The sequence below is a fragment of the Nicrophorus vespilloides genome, unplaced genomic scaffold, assembly GCF_001412225.1.
Source record: "Nicrophorus vespilloides isolate i.1.1-1 unplaced genomic scaffold, Nicve_v1.0, whole genome shotgun sequence".
Classification (NCBI taxonomy): domain Eukaryota; kingdom Metazoa; phylum Arthropoda; class Insecta; order Coleoptera; family Silphidae; genus Nicrophorus; species Nicrophorus vespilloides.
Genome location: NW_017099382.1, coordinates 36,679 through 60,417, shown reverse-complemented (window position 1 = coordinate 60,417; position 23,739 = coordinate 36,679). Strand labels below are relative to the sequence as shown.

At 27.8% G+C, this 23,739-nt stretch overlaps 2 protein-coding genes across 2 annotated transcripts in view; both read left to right on the top strand.

The window, feature by feature from the left end:
• LOC108564431 overlaps positions 1–23,739 on the top strand; it is a 43,162-nt gene that overhangs the window by 7,748 nt on the left and 11,675 nt on the right. The window lies entirely within an intron of this gene.
• On the top strand, positions 18,295–19,429 carry LOC108564428 (cyclin-dependent kinase 2-like). The gene is made up of 2 exons (XM_017923476.1): positions 18,295–18,770; positions 18,833–19,429. Exons 1-2 carry the CDS (start codon positions 18,402–18,404, stop codon positions 19,427–19,429), a joined length of 966 nt encoding a protein of 321 aa, XP_017778965.1. The 5' UTR covers positions 18,295–18,401.

The following is a 23,739-nucleotide window of genomic DNA, read 5'->3' as shown; positions in this document are numbered from 1 at the left end:
CACGAGAAACGAACATTCGAGGAATGCCTGAACTGAAATTGGTTATCTGCTACTGTTTTATTAATTAATTGCATTACAATGGTTAAAAGTTATGCTGGAAATGCACTGTTTATTATAAATATTCATGCGGCTCCGTTGATTGATTAATCGTCGCCGTTTAATTACAACTGCGTTCTTGAGTTTAACTGGTTTTACGAAAACTAAGTATAAAATAAATATAATAAATGTGTGCAAATTATAAAAAACAAATCATTAACCCTGAAGAGAATCTGCGTGTGGTTATAGATTTTTTCACATTGAAACACAAAACTCCGAACGCTTGAAATTCTAATCGCGCCATAAATTAATTATAACAATTATGTAAAGCGTCGAGTCGTATTACCGTTGCGGCCATTTGAATAATTTAAAATGCATATTCGCGTTCTACTCATTTTCGTATCATCCTTCGTCAAGGATACGAACGTTAAATACAGATGTTGGTATGCGATTAAATGTACGGCATAATTGAAATGGAAAATCTGTTATATCATTAAGTGGTGAGTACAGTAACAGAAGTATGGAGCAAGAGATGAAGAATAAAAGATTGGACACAAAAAAGAAACGGGTCAATGCCAGAAATCATCTGCTATACAAATTTACGTGCTTAAGGTACATGTTTGGCATTGAATTTCACTGACTAATTATGTGTAGTGTACAAACTGTAACGAATATTCTCGTGTTTGCAAAAAAAATATAGAATATGGACAGATCGGTTTGATAATGAAGCGAATATAATTGATGGGTAACATATGTATATTACGGTGTGCATTCCTTTTCATCCTTGAGATTTAATAACACGTTCATTTTACCTATAAACATGAATTATGTTTATAAGCTAATTGAATAACGTTTGACCCTCAATAATTAACGCGAAATGGAAATACTTTTTTTTTCTATTTAGTCTTCGTGGCCTACTCTACATTGACCAATGTGGTATTGAGAAGATTACACAAAATTATATGTACTGTATAATTGGTACATCAATTTCATTTATATAGTTCATATTTTATATTATTAGTAATTCGTTTAAATTACAATGTTTTGTAAGAAATAAGACAATTATTAAAATTTAATCATTTTAACAGAATTATTTTCAAGTAATAGACATTAATACAAAATTAACGGGCGGAAATACCTCGGTCGTTAGCCCTTTGGCCAGCCTATTAATATATATTTTTTTATTGTATGTTAAAATTTATTTATGTATAAATTGTACTTTTTTTGTCCTCTTCTTATGTATCGATGTTTGGCCAATAAATTATTATTATTACAAAATTAAATTATATTCAACTGCAGTCTTTTAATTTCGTATTGTACATAATTTAATGTATTTTCAACCGGTGGCAATCGTTCGAAATACCGACTATATCGAAATCCCGACAATCTAAAACTTAATAAGATTATTAATTGTTGTTATTTATAGTTATTAAGAATAAATAACAACAATTAATAATCGGGCAAAAGAGCCATCGACCTAAGTTTTAAAAAAATGTTTTTTTCAGTATCCGTCGTATCCATTAAAATATAGTAGAATAATATAAAATATTATTGTAGAAATTATAATAATAAAAGACCCTGTCGGGATTATGGTAGTCAGGATTTCGATATATTCGGGATTTCGATACAGTTGGGGTTTTGATTGTCGGGATTTCGAACGTCGGGATTTCAATACACTCGGGATTTCGAACGTCGGGCTTTTGGTTGTCGGGCTTGCGATATAGACCCATTTTCAACATATGTCATTTGTTGTTTTTTTTTTATCATAAATTTTAACTTCACTTAGATATTATTTTATTTCTTAATTGTTTTGCATATTGGATTATTCGGAAAGTAATTTCTTTTCATTCCCACTAGTGTCGCTACTTTTACTTTTAATCAGCCAACTACATTCTAAACTATATTGTCATTATATATTTTGACAACTTATATTTTAAGGTTTATTTATTAGTTATGTCAAGTGTATGGAGAAAATTTGTATGTTTAAACTAGTTTACAAAATATTCGTTCTGATAATTTCGATATTAAAGTTGTAACACGTTCTGGAAGGTTATGAAGTTTGTCTAATTCGATCATACATAAATAAAATTATCGTTTACTTTACATACATATTTTAATTTTACTTCAATCTGATTTTAATGTTATTTAGTTTTAACTAGTTTTAGATTGAATTTGTATATGTATTCAAATTCAATCTAAATTTAGGAATGTTTCATGCACATTGGCCGATTTCTTAACAATGTACGTTCATATGGATGTTTGTACGTCACTACGCTCAGAGGGTTGCAAATAATGTCGTACATACATTAAAATGCTGTATATTAAATGAGCACAGTTTGTACTTTGTTTGTTAAAATGTATAGAGGTGAAAGACCTTTGATAAAAAATAAGTTAGATGAACTGCATTCGAAAATTGTCAACAAAGGAAATTGATTACACAATCCAGCGTATCATATAAACTCACTCATATGAATCATAATATTAAAAACCAGACATTCGTAAAATTAGCAAATTATATGAATTATAAAAGACGATTTTGCCATACCATTGACCGTTTGCATAACATTTCGAGTTCAAAGTTCAGCATTTGAATCGATTTATATTCCGTTCCGAAATACGTTCAATTGAATGATTCTGAGTGGTCGGCAGGAATGAATGATGATGTTTGCGTGTTTCTTTCACTTTGACCGAGGCGGCGACAACTTTCGACAATTACGTTAAACAAAATTTAAACCGCACGTCAAACGAAGGCCCGGCTGGTTCTTTTCGGTCGTATCTAAAAGATATCAATATTTATATTGTTGAGTGGTTTATGTAATCCAAGCCTTGGACTAAAACTCGTACAATAAGTGTGTATACTGAAACTGCATTAATATTCATACAGAATCCCGTGCTCGTTCCAATACATAAATAAACATGATTTTCGGTTTCAATAATAATTTCTCCTCCTGAATACATTCATCGTCAACGGAATGCAAATACACCTTTTTTTTCCTCCTCCTCCATTCGTCTAATAAATCTACTCACCGCTATTATTTATAGTCCTCTAATAATACGCTTAGTATCAATTTGCCGATGTTTAAATCACTTTTAGTCTCTTTCAATTTCCATTTCAAATAATTAAGTCGCAAACAAATTGCGACAAAGGAAGAGAGTTAGTTGGGTAATAACACAATGCATCCATTGTTGTTCCACCTAGTAGGACCCATGCTGCTTGATCTAATGCCGAATCCGAGATGGTTTCCAAACACGATCATTGTTTGTTGAAACAACGAAATCTAGACGCTTTACATAAGGGTGTTATTCTTGTGAAAATGTTGAGAATGTGGAAGCACCGTCGGTAGTGTTTGCACGGTCATTATGCAATTTGCATTTCAATTAGCGGAATAAATATTGCTGTATGTTAATGCACGCATATAAATTTGAGAATTTCAATATCAAATAAAAACAAGTAATGTCACACAAAGAGAATAAAGTTCATTGTTTACTGACTATAATTCAGAGTCCTTCTAACCTACGCATTATTATTTTCTATGTTAGTCATTGTGTATTAACAAAATATTGAATTACATTAATATATTTATTATACATTAAAACGAGGCAATGATATAAAGTTTCTTTAAATATTTGTTTGCATAAATATTTTGAATATTTGAATACACTTAAATAATTTATACAAATTTCTACAAACGAACGCAGCCTAACATTTCCATTCATTATAAAATTAATTATAGAAAATTTAGCAAATCCATGAAAAAATATATATTTTCACCTCAATAAAAATATTTTCATTGCATTTTGTAATATTAAAGAAAGTTATGTATTTATTAGTTTCTTTTTTTTTTACTTAACATATAAACAATTTTCTTTGATATTCTGTATAATAATGATCGCAAGTATGTAATAAAAGTTTACGTAATAGTTAAAAGCCTGATTTATATAAATATTTATGTTTACAAGTATATACTGAACATATATATAATAAGTAAGTAACAAAAATGAAATATATTATTTACACCGATTTTAAATTACCATTAAATATACATTTACACATAGTATTTCCTTTTATAGGACGTTAATATTTATAATAATAACGATAAATTATTGCATACATAATAAATACAAATGTTATGGTCTATTTGCAGTAGTCTTTTTATTGTTATAATTGAAATTATAATTTTATTAGTTTTAACACTTTTTTTTGTGAATATTAAGTTAGTTGATATTCGAAGCTTCTTCAATATAATCCAATATTGTTGATACATTACAATGATAAGATATTAGTCAAACCATATACAGTCATGTTCGATAACGAACAAGATGCGTTCTACGATATTACTTTGTTTTCAGAGATATAATAATATTATTGTCAAAATAATCTTAGGAACATTTGTACCTCTCCAATGACTGAATAACTTTGTTATATCCAGTCCTCCTTATCAGAGATAACGTTAATCGATGTATAACTAAATTAGAGTTACTGTTAACATGACAGGAGATATTTTATACAAGTATAGTTGGTAATAACTGTAATGTTAAGCATATGAAAATAGTTAGTAGAGAAACTGTTTCATTCAAAAATTTAAATGAATCCATTCTATTTTATGATTTGTATTCAAAGAAAATGTATTTATACAAATTGATGCAAAAATCTTTATTTCACACTTTAATTGCAGTTTGTTTGACATTTTTTTACCTTCATCCTGTATTTTATATAAAAAGCAAAATTGCATTTAGATGAACTGTTATATATTTATTTCGATTGCTAGTTTCTATTCTTCTCGACATCGGAAATGACCATTTACAGATTAAGTGCATTTTTATCTCTTCTTCCGCGTCAAGTACTTAATTATGATTACTATCTCAAGTAGTTATCTAGTGTTTCCGGCATCTTCTTCCGCTTATTGCGAATCTAATCCTTCAATCTCATGTCTAATTTAGATGATACTCTGTATTAATCCAAACTCGATTTACACCTTTCAAATCCAATTTATTCAATTATAAATTACTATGCACAACACGTATTCCATTTTTTTTTTAATCAATTACGAAAAATGTAAAGTAATAGGCAGAAATTATGCGATTTTTTTTTGTTACTATATAAAAAAGTTCATTTTCATAATTTCTTATTTGTAGGCAGAATAAATTACTTTCTATTTTCATGTTTAAAAAAATCTTAGTCTTTAATTAATTATAATTTGAAAATATATTATATTTATAATTAACACTAATGTTACAGAAATCAAATTGATCAAATTGACCACCTTTTGATCTTTGGTGTATAATTTCTCAACGATAACATTGTCTCATTGCTTTTATGACTTTTCTTACATTATAACTTTAGTATTAATACGTTTAATATTTGATAGTTAAGCACTGAAATAAATAGGACTAATAATATAAAAAGTATAATATTGATATATAAATATATTTAATAGATTGTTTTTTTTTTGTTTATATATAAATTCTTTTTTTTCAGTTAATTTTTGTATGTATTTAATCCGATTAGTTCGGTTTTAATAATTCCAGTATTCTGGCGGAACTTATTGTCCGTCCGCATGTTTGTGTAGTTTAGAAGCTTTAACAATAAATAATTTTACTTTATTATTTTTGTATATATTTTTCAGTAAAATCGAAATACGTCTTTAGTTTTAGATAGATATCGAACTATTAACATTTATTATTAGATAGTAAGTGCAAAACTGTCCATTTGAATGTTGTATTTGATTTAGTATACATTATATAACGTTTGGAAAAAAATGTTTTTAGTCCATATGTAAAGGTTTTACTATCTTTGGATATAAGGATGTGAAATAAATTATAAACAGAAATACCATGATAGCACTAATATTTTAACACATAAAATAGTTAAAATTTATTGAATAGAACGGACAGGTTGAATTATTACCATAAGATATTAAATATAAATTGTACTGATGCTGATTATACTACGGTTTAATGCATTAAAGGAAGTAAGATAATCAGAAATAAAGCAGTCGAAACAAATTTTTGATGGATTAATTCCTAGATCTCTCGTAATTCGCATGCGTTACGCAACGACTTTCTTCTTCAGAACCCGGGCGTAATTAATTTAGTCTACCTGACACAACACAGCACAGCACAGCATACCTGAATGAATAAGTCCCGTACTATTCGTGCATTGTGGAATACCGAGAGCACGAGTAATAAATACGTTTTTCATTGTTTAATTACTTCACTAATTAGCAACAATGTATCATAGACTGCATACGAGCGCACGTCAACTAATAAATTTCACTTTGCATCAACAACGATTTTTTTTTACTTGTAATTACATTCAAAACGACTTTCATCTCGGATTCAATTAAATTAAAGGAGTATTCGTCAACACACGCATCGCACACACAAGCTTATGCAAATAACTAAGGATATAAATCGGATCGACACGAGTTTCTATTATTCTTGTAACCAGAAGATTGTTTGCATTGTTTGTAAATCTTTCAGCGCATTCTCAGAAGCGTATAAAGAAATTGAATACCAATGACATATTCAAGTTCATACATCTTAGCAATGCTCTAAGAATAGACGTGTGCAGTAATAACATTGAAAATACTTTAATCCATTCGTGAACGTTTCATTAAGATGGGAAAACGAAGTAATTAAGAACGAATGTTAAATTGCACGTCCGTTTGAGAATTGCGTAATTCTGTTGTGTACCGCCAGGTCATAGGAAGTCCGTAAATTACATTTTAAACATGTAAAAACGATCGTATAGAGAGAGAAAGGAACATATAACTACATAAAAAACACAATAAAATAATGGTCAATGCTCATAACGGAAATGTGAATCTCTATTTAATAATGATTATTCTAATATTTCTTTTTATTGGCGCAATCCGACTTTCTACAGTGAAATAACCGCATGTGGAAATTAAATAATATTCAATTATCCCCAGGATCAGAGATGATCAAGTATTATTATTTTTTAAATAAATAAAATTATTAATTTATAATAAATCTGCCACATTCTCTCTTATAATATTTTATTTATGTCTTGAGTAAAGATGTTTCTTCACGCATCAAGAAGTTGACGATTGGTGTCCAAATATTAGAAAGTTAAATCAACTCATCAATTGTCAGTTTCCGCTTTTTTTATACAAATTAATTTAGAATTTCGAAAATTGCCTATTTCATTGATTCATGTTTTTTTTTTATTTCACAATGTTTTGTCAATAATTATTATTGTAATTAAAATCCAATTTATCAGGCCGAATTCAGTATCGGTATAGTCCGGTTGAAAATTTCAAAACAAACTAAATGTTGTCTCTTTATGCAGTTTATTTGTAATTTATTATGTTTTTGTTTATTTGTCCGGTTTCAAACTGTCCGGGATATTGGCGGAACCGGTTACCGCACAATGCGAGGTATTTCTGTACATATTTTCATAATTTTGAAATATACACACACAATAACATAGTTACAAAAATAAAAGTAAATCAAACTGCTGCAAAGGTACAATAAATATTATTTGTTTTTTTATATTTTCCTTATATAATGTTTATTTTATTCAATATACAATCAATTTAAATCAATATACAAATTATTACAACCTCTACTTGCTATAGCAAATTAGAAAAATATCAAATTAATATAAACATGTATAATCGATGAATTAAACAAGACAATATATCTATATGTATTATTCAATAATATTCGATAACTTTCATTTTTAACTGGAATCCTTGTATTGCTTTATTATTTGATGCTTTTAAGTTACCGCCATTTTTTTCTTAGGTTTCTAACCAGGTAGTTTTACTCTCTTAAGCCCTGTTAGAGAATAATAATACTTTTCGTGGTAAAGTCAAAGAAAATATTTTTTTTGCAGCAGTTTTAGTGTCCCTTTTGGGAGCTTATCAGTCTCGCCATTTTATTGATTCCCGGAACACGAGACATTTGCTTAAGGCATTTTCGGGAATTCTTGGGACTTGAGAAATTAAAAAAAATGAATAAAAATAATATACATTACTTTATACACAATTTATTTATTCTATTTTTTACATGTCACGATATACAAAAATAAGCTGGTATTTATTAAATAGACTAAAAAACATAATAACATATAATATGTAAACGTATATTTAAATTTTTGTGTAAAAAATGCAACATATTTAAGGTCTCGTCTGAAAGTCTTAATTTTCTAGCAAAAACTACTAAGGAAGATATCCTGTCGCATTCACTACTATTGGTTTTATGGAGAGGAGTGAATTATAAATTGCTCGATCTCTTTCAAGTTCGTTCAAAAATATTAAATTATTTTTTTAGGTCCAGTTTAATACAAGATTGAATATTTTACATTACCATTAAGGCTGCATTGAGTTTATCTGTCATACTTAAAAGTATCATTACCGCTTTCAAAATTGATAAATTAAATATTTTAGATGTTTGTTGTGTGTCATTTTCCATTTTGAAATTTCTCGAGTCTCGAACTATAATCACTATATATTTTTCCAAAAATTTCTGGGAAATTTGTCCCTGAAATTCCGATTCAGAAACTTTACTTATTAGTTTTCATTTAAAAATATAATATCATTAAAAGTTCACGAACATTAATGTATTTTATCACTGTTTGAAACCGGATTAATCGAGGAATTTAAGACTTGATTTAAGACAAAATCGATGATTTATGTATAACAAAATAATTTTGTGTATTATTTTTAAGAATTTATATTTATTTAACTCAATTAAAATTCGAAGTGTCTTATGCAAGGTGTTGTTTATTAAAATAATGTTTAAATCCTTATAGAATAACATTAATATAATCATAATATAATTTTCATAAAATTCGAAATAATAAATTAAAATGCATTTTATAATTTATAATAACATAAAACTTCTCTTATTTTGTATATATTCTTACTTTTTACTATTTTGACTGCTTGTTATGTCGTTCACAAAGTGAATATAAAACAACAAAAATATTTGGATTTATACGTGACATAAATTATGTCAAAATTTGTTTTCATTGCTTCATTTATTTCTTACATTGTTATTTTTGTAATAATCCAATTTACTTAATAGTCTCAATAAACTTTCTACTGATTCTCATTATATTGTATTTTTTATAAGTATTAATTAAATAAACTACTATTATTTATCCAAGTTTTTGTAGACATTATACTTTTTTGCAGCGAATTTTATAATTACCTGATGCGTTGAGGATGTTCATGTATGTCTTTTTAGATGTACTTAATGCTATTTTAATTTGCATTTAAGTAATAAGAATAATTATGAACTTGAAACTTTGGAAATGTACCCTATCGAAATCCTGACATTAGAAATCCGAACAGTATATTTTATTATTTATTCACTTTTTCATAATAAACCTTAAAAATAAGAAATAGTATCAAATACACTTAAATTATTAATTTTTGTTACTCGACATACATGTATCTCCTTCATTATTCTTATAAACACGAAACATTGAACATATTTAATCTAGTTATTAAAAAAATCTAATTATCACGTAGATTTATTTATTAGGTGTTAAGTCAATGCGAATTTCCTGTATAAAGTAAGTTTCTAGCTCTGTATACATGTTTAAAATATTAAGCGTCGTGCATTACTTAGATAAAATCTAACAACTTCCAAGGATTATTTTTTTTTTATAGAAATACAAATATTTTATTAATCTAGATAAGCATAATAATATTAACAGAAAAAATTCTGCTACATATTTATTACTTTAGTTTCGTACTAAAAAATAATAAGTTCATCCATAAATCTCAAGGATCTCAAGAAAATAATATTACCCATGTTTTGTTCATTATTGAAGGTGCATGTAGTAACTTACTTTACATACAAATTCAAACTTTATTTTGATGTTTTAGATAATTAAAAAAAAATGATTCGAAACAAATTTTGTATGTATTAAAATGTATTTTTGGATTAACAATAACATAAATAGAACTAGTAAAAACCTTGATTCATTTAGTAGAATTTTATTTTTCTACAGAATTAGTTAAGAATTGGGTTTATCTATAAACGCTCAAGAGACCGCTAAACTCAAAATTATTAATCCCATCGGTAATTTTGATCAATGTTTTTGATTGGAATCGCTAGAGTATTTCGATCTTAGTGTTGTTTGCTGAACCATCAACTGTATACCATATGACCATACTGGTTTGAGTATTGATTTGTGTATCAATAATTTGTTGTCGACAGATAGCACTGATTTTCTTCCAAGCATCCAATATAGTTTGCTGAATTTCAGTTGCTTTTTCTTTGACCATATATGTTTCTTCCAAGTGAATCTTCTATCCAGAAGCATGCTAAGATATTTTACATGATCCTTTTGTGGTAAAACTTTGTTATTTAAACTTACTGGAGGACACGTTTTCTTCCTCATCGTAACTTTCGTCTTGCATCTTTATCTCGAATAGTGTTTTTTTAAATTAATATAGTAATACATAGAATAGTTTGAAAATTAAAAAACCCTTTATACCAGCTGTTTCCAACCTGGGGAGGCGCGAACTATTGCCAGGGGAGGCGCCAAAATTTTTTAATAAATTAATTTTTATACCATAATATCTTGAAATAAATAAAACGTGTCTATATTATTTAATCGTAGTAGCATAAAGGTTGGAAACCGCTGCTTTATACAGTTGAGTCTCTTTTTGTTCTGCTTCCGTTCATACGGTTATAAAGTTATGTAGGTTAGTCTGATTACAAACAGTGGCGAATATTGCCTGAACCGATTACCCTGAACCCTTACTATGCGAAGTTTTACTATAATGCAGTATCTGTCAAACTTTTTTACCTCGCGGTACACTGGGCGAAAACAATTTATTTCGCGGTACACCAAATATAAATGACGTCCCAACCATCTACAGGTTGTGTAAATATAGTGTGTTCATAATACACCCGTCTGCTAACACTTTTTTTTTCACGTCCCAAAAGAGAAATGGATTCTGATTTTGCGGTCCCAACTAACACTCTATTCTGAATAAAATTTCCTATATTTACACAACCATCCACAAGAATATATATAGTTGATTCTTTTGTATATCAATTTGTTAAATGTAGTCATCATTGAGACATGAATGATATTTATTGTCCAAAGTATTAATGGTTTCAGATACATGTACCATAGTTATAAAAAAAATCTGTGGAATTCTTCATAAGTTTTGTATTAAATAATTTAATTGAATTATCTTAAATGTTTTACAACATAAAACATTGTTCTCTAATAGAAACAAGTCCTTGCATTAATCCTTCTAGTTTGTTGAATTAGATCAAATACAGGATTCCAATCCTTACACGTATATAAAACAATATATAAATTATGTATTAATAAACTTATCTCATTATAATTTTTATTCCTTTATAATAACTTAAACTTTAGTTTTATATTTAATCATTAATTAATTCATTAATTTACATAAAAATCAGTATTTCCAATAACCAAATTTTTGATTTTGCGTGGAATCGTTTGGCGGTTCCCATTAAACGAGATAAAAATGTATTTGTATCATCCGAAATAGAAATTTCAAGGAAATCAGTCTGTTAAATTCATAATTTATTACTGACGCACCCAGAATTATTTCGTTACAGTTTCACTTATTTATTTAGCAACGAACAATTTATAATTCCAATGTTGATAATGATCAGTTCCCATGGATGCTAATTTCATAATATACCATACACAAATAGCGGAATGAATATTTAAAAAGTAGCAAAAAAAAATAATAATAATTGAGGCAGAGTTTAGTAGCGAATCCCGATTTGGTAATCGAATATAATTTGCATCTCATTTTCGAGGGAAGCTCTTTAAATCGTCTGTCCGGATTATGCAGATATGAATGTGTAATATCAAATTTGAATAATTTATGCTGATCGACATCGCAGGAAATTTCCTTCGCACTTTAGAATAGAATATGCTTGAACATAAAGATATCTTCTTTAAAGTAAACCAAGGAAACATTTTAGAATCCTATGGTGCATTTACATTACGAAACGTGCTTTCAACACGTAATTATAGTTTTTTTTTAATTTTTTCTTCTTTTTTAATAAAGAGATTTATATCAATTATTTATATAAATTATTGATCCACACTTTCGGGTTTGTCGGCCTCCGCAAATTATTGTTGTATTTTAACCAACTTTTTCGTATCGGATTTTCGTGATATAGGCGACTATTTTTTCTTTAATATTTGCATATGCAGCTATACTTTGAATAGTGCGGTTAGTTTGTTTTCCCAATATCTCGGACTGTTTGAAATCGAGAAACTAAATACAAACAAAAAAATAAAGTACAAAATTAGACTTATATAGAAACCGATCATTTATGAATACAAAATAATTTTGTGTACTAATTTTTTTGAAACTTTTTAGACTGACGAAAGCCGTACTTTACGAGGTATTACTGCTATCCATTTTTTTATATAATGTTACAGATGTTAAAATATGATTAGTTTTTCTCATTTCCGTAAATTTTTAAGAATTTAAAAATATATTTTGCTCAATTTTGTTTTGAAATTTTCAAACTGACGACTAATCGAAGCAGGAATATAATATAATGAAAATATTGTTTGTATATTGAGATGAACAATTGAATTTATTAGTAAAATAGTCTTTCATTTGATTATCTAAACATAATGTATTAAATTTAAGTTTTTTTTTTAACACTTTGTGGCAGAAATAACTTCCACCTTTCAAAAAGGAATTGAAAAAAGGTAGGAAGTGTCATCAAAAACTTTTTATTTCCCAAATGTAGATTGGTGACAACTGAAAACTTTATTATGCACGTCAGTGATTCGCGAAAAATATTTGAGGGGTCGCAGAAAAATTGATGATGATATTTGGCATATGATATCTAATGAAACAGACTGCCTCAGTGTTGAGGATCCCACAGTGATTTTTCGTAATGTGGGAGTTTTATATGCCGCACCCTGTACTTCAATGTTACTTTAGTTGCGGTCAGTTTATTGTATTACTACAACATTTAGTTGTTCAAACATATTTTTGTAATATGCATTGTAATATAGATTTAATGAAAATTACACTTTCAAATAAATTATGATCAATTACTTACTTAATGTGTGCATGGTGAAAGATTCCAAATAGACAGAAATAACCTAATAATTTATGCTCAACACTTAAATTATATTCATTCTTTTTTAGACCTAATGAATAAAAATGAAGGAATGGAATCATTCTTATTTAATGGTGTTAATAAAGACGTCATTAACGTCGAAAGTTCGCTTCCTACCTTTACAAAATGATCCATATAAATTAATCGTGGAAAGATGAAAGTTGATTTAAATATAAATGTTTCGATTTCCCATGATTAAAATAAATAATAACATTTCATTTGATATGAAAAGAAAAGTGTTGCTTGTCAAGATTCAAATCATGCTGAATATAATTGGTGATGCCACCTTCAATCAATATTAGAATTTAAATATTCAAATATCTATAATCTCCTTTGATATTTGTAAATGATATTTAAATAATAGGATGTTATTATTAAAATAGTGTTAACTCATTTATTCTTATTCTCATCATCATAACTAAGTACTGTTGCGGCATTTCCATATGATGCCCTTTCAAAGAAATGCATATTCGCTGCCTAAGGATGATTGGGATAAGCAAAAGAGGGATTGCACTGCGTTTGGTATTTACGGGCTTCGCATTCCATCAATGTCATTCTCGCATTGAAAATCTCGGGGCGGACTCTAGTTATACAATCAACGTCTAATTGCGATCTCGCTTCCATAGAGGCAATTACAACAGAACTACTACTACTACTAATAACCTATTTATATACAAAAAAATATTCCCGTAGACCACTTACTTATCTAACCGAGATTTAATTGCGAAAAGCCGGCAATCGCCAACGCTAAGTGCAAATAAAAATATGGAAAATAAAAAAGAAGAGAAATATGGATAAATAAATTATTAATAATAATAACAATGAATGCCCTTCCTAAAACATTTCAAAATCGAAACCGCAATTAAGAAGCACACTGACATTCCAGGAACTCTCTTCACATATTGAATAATTATTATTATTTTTTCAGATGCGCAACTGAAAGCGGATCGGTTGCGCAATGCGTTTTTTTTTATTGTTATTTTTTAATGCACATACTTGGAGATCCTTTCGCGCAATGAATAATACGGAATTACTTGATTCTCCATAATTTCTTCTTGCAACTCTTCTTTATTTTATTGTTTTTATTATGCTCAATGAAATGCATCTGAAAGTGAGCCGGTTTCACAATTGGTTTTGCATTTCACGAACTATCCAACGCTGTTAATGAATATAATTTTGTAAGTTTATGTAAATGTCAGTAATGGAAACATTTGTAGATAACTACCAAAATTGCTACACTGCCAAGATAAAAATTATACATTGCTATGATAATATATGTTATGAATACATTTGTATATGCAATTGATTATAAATCGCAAATTATTTATTATTTAAATCCAATATTATTGTTTATTATTATTATATTTATATCGTTAGTTCAATGTATTATCTTTTTTTAGACTTAGAATAAATTATGTAACCAATTGAAATAATAATCGTAGCCAAGGATTATTTCAATTCGTTACGTAATAATACAATTTAATTTGTTTTCTAATATTTTAATCGTTTTAGATTAAACCCGTTTTTTTGTAAGTGAAATATTAAAATCTTTAATTTTGTTATTTTTTTTTCATATTTTACTTTATTGATTATATACATATTATTCGTAATTACATACACTAAATATCTTTAAATATGTATCAAGCAGAATTTTCAATAAATCATTTAAAATGTATTATAAATTGAGTTTACACAAATGTTTTGTTAACATATACTTTTCATATTATACTGTGGGAATTAATTAAATTAAAATAAATGATATAAGTTTGAAAAGTAAATTAAATTCTTACATTTTTTATTATACAGGATGGGCCAACTTGGTCAAAATTATTGAATTTTATTATATTTCCCGACAATGTATTGTTACAATACACAAAATAATACCGTGCGAATTTGAATGTTCCAACAGCTCCCAGTGCAAACATGAAAAGAAACTTAATCAGCTGTTTTTAAGAACGGGGTGCAGTATGTGTTCATCAACAATGAAATGTTCATGGTACTGTTTGCAATTAAGAAGCTGTGATGGCTGTACGACAGTGTGTCAACGATGATCCATTTGAGTTGGGAATCGCTAAGAACATAGCTAAGACGAATATTGAAACTTGATTTGAAGATGTATCCATACAAACTTCCAGAACATCGCTAAGACGAATATTGAAACTTGATTTGAAGATGTTTCCATACAAACTTCAATTGGCCAAAATATTGTTAACATTGTTGCGAACAATGCCTTAGATATTGCAATATATTTCAAAAAATTCAGATTTGTCTTTTCCTCCCCGTTCTCCCTAATTTATTTTTGTGGGGATGGTTTATCAGAATAAACTACAAACAATAAACTAGCTTAAATACATTATTCGTAAAGAAATGACAAATTTGGAGCCAGAAATGCATTAGAAAGAGTCAATACGCTTCAACAAGAAAATGGAAGTCATTTAAATAATATTATTTTCCACACACATCTGAATATAAATAAACACAATTACAAAAGTTATATGTATTTTATATCAGTCAGTCAAACTTGGCCCACCCTGTATAATCTATACTTATAAATATTAAAGTATAATTGATAATATTTAAAATAAAGTGAAAATTATAATAAATATATAATTATAGTAATACCTCATATAGTGCGGTTTCCAAACTATAGTACGTTTTAAAAACATACTTAATTTTAATTAAGCAGAAGGACCTTGGTCAATAACCATTTGGTCAGAATTGTTAACATTAAATATGTTAAATAAATATATAATATTATTAAAAAATATTTTTTATACAAAAAACATGCTTTTACATCTTTTTATGCTCCCGGTTTTAATATCCCCGATTAGTCAAATATATTGGGAGAACTGATTATCCGCTTGCATTTACTGCATTATAAATATATTTGTTAAATAATGCTCTTTTGACTATTAAACTGTTATAGCACATCTGACGCCTAAAATTTACATTTTTTAATTAATCGAGAGATTTAACGTAAATAATTAATAAATACAATTATTTTATTAAGTTTTGATGAAATATTATAGATTTTTGATATTTTGCATCAAACATTCCTTGAATCTGAAATTCCTTTGTTTGTCTCAGGACATTTTATTGAAGTTTATGAGAGTGTTGTTGTTCACTTCCTAATGAGAGTTTCCAGATAATTTATAATTATAAAATAATAACTCAAGCCAAACAGAAAGGTAAATACAAGTAAACTTATAAATATTAAGTTTATTTTTAACATTTATTAAACATTCCAGTTTTATTAGTCGCATATTTATATAAATTACATTGCGATATATCAATTAGTACTATTTGTTGTTACATTTATATAATCTATTTTAGTAAAACAAATATACATTATTAAGTATGTCATCCGGTAATTAATTGAAAATTTTAAGGAAATCCTTTTTTGTATGCTTGATTGCATTACGACAATTATTGAGTAAGTTTATTTATTGTCGTAGCGAGATCGCGTCTGGTAATAAATCTTAAATTTACAATTCAAAATAATTCACTTTTTAAAGAAATTCCAGCCTCGTTGGAGTAGTTATGCACTTCGTAATTTCCTTTTTTGTCACCGACGGGCAAAACACTTTCTTTCTGCATTGCTCGGCTACATAATATAAATATAATTTTGGAGACCTGAAGGCATTTCGGTAATTTTATTATAGTGCCAATTACATTTAATGATCTTTCCTACAATAGACCGTAGGAATAATTATTCACAATTTAAACATCAGTTACGTTCAAGGAATTTCAGTAACATACGTTTTTCTTACCAAAAGTATTGTGTTTGATTTATTTTTAATGAATTATTATTTTATATGATTGCAAATTTGTCTGGTCGTTATCATATTACCATCATAAATTACACATCATATTTTGGTATTTAATCAAATTTTATAATATGACATATCGCAAAATAATAGTTTTGATGTCGTGTTTATGATTAATTTCCATGTTAACAATATCTACGTGTTATGATGATGGGCGATTTGCTTCAAATTCTCTTATCATGTTTTATGTGCTATGAAAGGTTACACAGGGGATGCCTGTTAGTATTTATGAATTGTAAAACGGAAAATGTCCATTTTATGATTGTTCGTTTTAAACTGAATTTCAAAATTTTCTATTCTGAGAAAATGAGAAAGTTATAAAACTTTAGTTGAAACTCAAAATGAACAAAATCAGAATTTTCTGTTTTGTAGATAAAACATTTTATTCAAAATAATTTACGCATGGCGTATGTGTAAAAACACATTTTTTTCCACATTTACAGCGAGACGCATCAGAAACATGCGAATTCAAGACTTATAAGACGCAATACTAGTCGATTTATCTATTTATTTTAAAAATGTGACTTTTATGGTCAAAACTACGGTAAATATAATTGTCAGAATAAAACGATGGCTGCTATTAGTTCAATGTATATATTTTTTAAATATCCAATAAATTTGTCTTTATAATATAATTATTACGTGATGAAATCAAGTATACACCAGCCTTGAATATTAAAGTAAAGAAACTTATTTTCATGCAGACAGCATCAACTGAAAGTGCACTCGTTATGCAACTGTCATATTTACGACGTCGATGGTGCGCTGAAATTATTTCATAAATCGCGGCGCGTCCTGACATTTCATAATGTCGTCAATCTTCGCGCTAAAATGTAGACCATATTCATTAATGTTATAATCTACTTTCCACGCGAGATACATAGAAGACATGCAGGAAGCGTTCTCCGGCACGAATCTCTTGCAGCACACACGCGTTTTCCTCCAAACCGTTGTTCGCTGCGGCAAATGGTCCGAGAAATTGCGAACCGCTGTTTTTGATATTGAAATTGCCCGATTCCTTCATCTAAATATGATTTTTATTCTTTGCGTTACATTATTATTAAAACATTTTATTATTTACTCACTCTTTCTAATCACGATTCCACTTTTGCAATTTTGAACCCAAAGGTTACAAAATGCAATCGCAAAACACGTATAATATAACACAATGCTTTTGCGAAACTTTTATTTTTTTTAATAGAAGAACGAAAAATAAAAAGGCGGTAAAACCTTTAATTATGCAGCGCTCTTTATGGCCTAATCCATAGATATTTACAATCCTAGTTGCTTAATATGACGGGCTGTAAACTTAACGGTCATTTTTTCTTGGAAGAGGAAAAATATTTTGGATATAAATACACCGAGGGTTGGTTTGTAAGGCATTCAGTATTTGCAACTACGACCGTGAACATGTTGAACCAAACTAAGGAATGCTTGAACCAAAATGCGAATAAACTGGACAAATTCATTAAGCTTAAGAAAGCAGGCGAAGGCACTTACGGTGTCGTTTACAAAGCGAAAGATAAAATAACAGGAAAATTTGTTGCACTAAAGAAGATGAAATTCGATAAACAGGTTGATGAAACCGAGGGTGTACCATCAACTACGATCAGAGAGATCTGTTTACTGAAGAATTTGCACCACTCAAACGTAGTCGAAATGCTGGATGTTATCTTTCCTGAACCAAAAACAATTTACTTAGTTTTCGAGTACTTAGACATGGAGCTAAAGCATTATTTGGATACTGTCAATAGTAAGTTAGACAAAGATCTGATAAAAGTGAGTATAACAATCATAATCCACGTTAACATAATTAAAAACAATATTACTTTTTTTTATAGAGCTACTGTAAGCAATTAATGGAAGGCTTAGCCTACTTGCATTCACATCGAATTCTGCATAGAGATTTAAAGCCGCAGAATATTCTAATCGATCGCGAAGGACACATTAAGCTTGCCGATTTTGGTTTGAGTCGTTGTTTTACAGTACCAGTAAGAGCTTACACGCACGAAGTTGTTACACTATGGTACAGAGCACCAGAACTGTTGCTGGGTTCCAATCTCTATGGACCTGGTATAGATGTCTGGAGTGTCGCTTGTATTATCGCAGAGATGATTAATAAAAGGGCTTTGTTTCCTGGAAATTCTGAAATCGATCAGATTTACAGGATTTTCAAGCTTTGCGGAACTCCGAATGAAACAACTTGGTCGGGATGTACTAATCTGCCGGATTATAGGAAAGGTTTTCCTCAATGGTTGCCCGAAGATATGTCAAAATTTATCAATTTCGATGACGACGATCAAAAAGAGTTCTTTAGTAAAGTCTTGGAGTGCAATCCTAATAAAAGATGGACTGCCAGAGAGTCTTTGGGTTGCAAATATTTGAAGTCCTCTAAGCTTACGGCGCCGAAATCCGAATGTTTCAAACCAATTTCTTAAATCATATTTTTTAAGCATTTTAGTTATAAGTTTATTACACATATTTAGTACGCATAATTTTATATTAGGTTCTATTTTATATTTCATTTTGCAGGATTTTAATAAAAATAAAGTATATTTATATATATATATATATTTATAATATTTTATTGCATATATACATACAAATAATTATTGACCGCAGTCTTTCCAATTTCAATTCACCACTAGAATGTTGTAGATAACTGAAGAAAGTTAAGCAATTTTACTCCCATTTCCATTTACTTCATTATTTCGACATTTAGTAAAATACGTATAACCTAGTTTATATTTATTATTCTATTTAAATGATGTTGATTGGATATGCATTGTTTTTATAAAAAAAAATGTGAATAAAATTATTTACACAATCTTTAAGCAGCTGTTGTTACAATTTGTTTTGTAATAATTATTTGAAATTAATAACATCACGATTTGATAGCACATAAAGATAAAATATATCAATCTCACGTTATTGAATATTTGTTGAAAATTATATTATAATATTAACAATATTTAAAAATACATATAAAATAAGTTACAAAATTTGAGAAAATTTAAACCACAAATCAGAACAAAGTTTTCTAAAATATTTCTTAATTGTGTGCTTTTATTTTAGTTAAACTTATTACTGATTATTTTAAAGTTAATATTTTGATTATTTTGTTAATATTGTTTAATAATATAACTTGTCATAGATGTTAGGTAATGAAGATTTGTGTTATATTATATTTATGTATATATTAAAGAGATAATAATATGCATTTTGTTGAAATTCTTTTAATAACGTGTATTAATTTTGTGGTCTTTTTATTTTCTTTGAAATTAGTAGGAAAAAGAGAATAAAAGAGATAACAGAAATGAAATTCGAGAATCAGAAATATACTAATAATTTGGCACAGAATAATAAAGAGGAACCATGCAGGCAATTAATGATAAAATAAAAGGCTTTCTGGTGAGTTTAGGATTGTCAACTCATGATAATCATAAGTAATTATCTGAAAAGTGGAAGATTAGCTGAATTATTAGTAATTGTAAGCGAAGCGATCAAAATTTTATGATACAAAAAATAGCTGCCAATCGGTTCAGTAATATATAAAGTTGCAAATTATATGTAAAATTTTCCATATTTCCACTGTAATAAACCCTAATTATGTATGTAATTATTTATGCGTTTTCTTTAAGAAAATTAAGAATAGTTTTTAGAGTTATAAAATAATTATTGTTATCTTATTTTTTTTTTATAAAATCTTTTTGGTGGATACGAAAGACAAAATTATTATTTGAATTGCTTCATATAAAACTTAAATGTGTGTTTGATATTTGAATACAAAACAATTTGATTTTTGGTTATCGTATTTTTTTTTCTCATTTTATTTGTAAGTATTTTTATTAAAAAGAGGACTTGAAATTTGGATTTTATTTTCAAATTGATGTAGTCAGTTGAGGTGTATGTTTAAGAATTGAACACAATATAGTATATGATAAATATTGTTACATATTATATTACTTACTAAAAATATATTTGAGAATTTTTATAAATATTATTGTTGTTCATTCATTGATTCATTGAATACGTTTTTAAAATGTACGAACATTTTTATGATTCAATTAATAATATTGAAGTTATGTTGCACAACGAAAGATTAAATTTAAAAGAAATTAAAGCTAGACTTAGAGTCTGCTTTAATACCAAACTAATAATGGAACTTCATAAACGTTTAGCTAAAACAAAAACAAATATTGCCGATCTAAAACGAGATCAAAACATTATTTTAAAAAAGGTGAATAGAAAACAAAATCCTGATGAAAATGAAGATAATAAGAATCGTTCCGGTATGAATCAATCAACGCTATTACTGAAAAGCTGTAACAGCCATGAGGATTCATTGGGGAATCTGGATGTATCTATTAAACAGAGTAAATCTAAAAAGTGTAATTTAATGGAATCAATGACAAAAGAAGAAATAATGGGAGAAATGAAAATAGAATTTGTAAAAGTAGAAATAAAAGAAAAAATGGAAGCAAACGATGAAAATGAACAAGAAAGAAAAATACAATTCCTCGCACTTTTCAATTTAACTACACTGGAAAACTATGATAACATAATGAAAAGAAAAATAAACGGTCGCAATTTGCGAATATCGACATTAGAGAAGAGAGTTAAATATGTTCCAAAATTATCAAATTCTTCAAACGAACTACCTGACAGTAATACATTGGAAAGTCCCGTAAAAGTAAAGAAGAAATACACTAGAAGGAATAAGAATTCTAGACGGATTAGACAAAATAAGAATAAAGGGAAACGGTCGATTGAGGGTACAAATCGGAAGACACGTAAATATAAGAAGAAAAATAAGAAAGTTAATAGTAATGAAACGGTTAATAAAAATGCCAATGAGAATGATTTGCAAGTGGATGAGTTTTCTGAAAATAACGTAAAGTCAACTAGGAAATTAACTATACTGTTGAAAACAATGATGACCAAGACAGTAGTAAATCTATTTTCTTAAAAGAACTGCATCATCTGAAAATAAATATAAAGAAAATACTTATGTCTTGATTTTTCATATTTTTAAATTTAAATATGTATTGATATCTTTTAAAAAAATAATTGTTTATTTTTTTTTGTAAATATGTTTTTATTTTCTAGGTGCCGAATTTAATATTAATAATAATATTTAAACAATAACAAACTAAAATAAATTATATATTTTTTCCTTAACTATTTTTCTATTGTATTTAATAATATATATTGGCCCATTTAGGACCAAAAGGCCATTAAAAAAAAAGGATGGACATACAATAAAAATAAAGAGAATTCTTCAACAAAAAATGAAATCACCAAATACAAACATTCTATAATAAGTAAAATTATAAGTAGTATGTATATAAATAAGAAAACATTCCCAGAAAGAAAATTAATAATGTAGTAATAAATGAAACAACGAAAAATATATTCAATGTGAGTTTAAAGATAAAAAAAAACATAAGAGGGTTGATGCAACCTATTGTTCGTAGTAATAGATCTGGGTATATCGATGTTTTTTTTTATTTATTGATTTTATTTTAACATTTAGAACACCAGGGATGGCCTTTGTTGGTTGTTTGGTAGATTATGTCGACGTTGCATGTTCCTTAAACGTGTACTTAAACGTGTTCGTTTATTATTTTTTCAAAAGATACCTCGAATAGTTTAAATAGAGTAAAATAAAAAAAAATGTACACAAATATATAAATGTAAAATCTAAAATATATTGGATAATAAATAAACGCGATGCTTAAATATCTCGAATTTATTTGGTTGATTTAGATAAGATGAGTTTAATTATTTACTACGGATAATAATTAAGCATCCATATTTCTTATTCATAATTACGTTCGAAATTACGTAACGTTTTACAAGAAATTTCACTTGTTTTAATAATAATTGCGATATTGACATTTTACTCGAAGCAAGTGCATTTTGACCTTAATTTAAACTACTTCCTGTAATATCGAGTGAATCGCAGTTACGATATTTTATATAGAAATGTAATAAAAGTAATAATTTATGAAACGAATGCACTGGAGGCGAGTGTACCTGAATTACTTCATTAACATATTAATGAATGCCTAATAATTATTTTAACAATTTCTTAATTGGACATAAAAAAAATGGAAAATTACTAATAAATATATGAACATACCTCCTATAACACGGTATATTTCAACACGATTTCACTCTAACCTGATTACAGAATTTGAACGGATTCAATTTATAAAGATTCATAATTTGTCCAGAATTTTGTTCACTTCTATTATTGACGAAATGTCATATTATAGAACTATTATAATTTTAATGTTGTGCAAATGCAACATTAATATTAATTAATGCATTTTTTCCAATGGCCAACGAAATCTGCAAACATCTCAGATGATTTTCTATAAAAAAAAGTTAGATATATCATCATTATAATATACTACTTTTAAATATACTACTTAATTGATTCTTCATTCCAATAACACGGATATCTAAAACACATATAATGTGGAACCTCGCTTAACGAGTTTAATTTGTTCCAAAATTTCCGGATTTTTACTCGTATACTGAAACGTATTCAAAAATACACACAATATGCGATGATGTAGTAGGCGCGCAATCCGAGACTTCTCTTCTTATTGCTACTTGTTGTGCGAAACGTCGCTCGTTAAGCGAGTTATTTTTCTTACAATTCATTTTGCTTTTTAAGCGAAATGTTCGATGTGCGAGGCACTCGTTAAACGAGGTTCCACTGTATTTTAGAAACGTC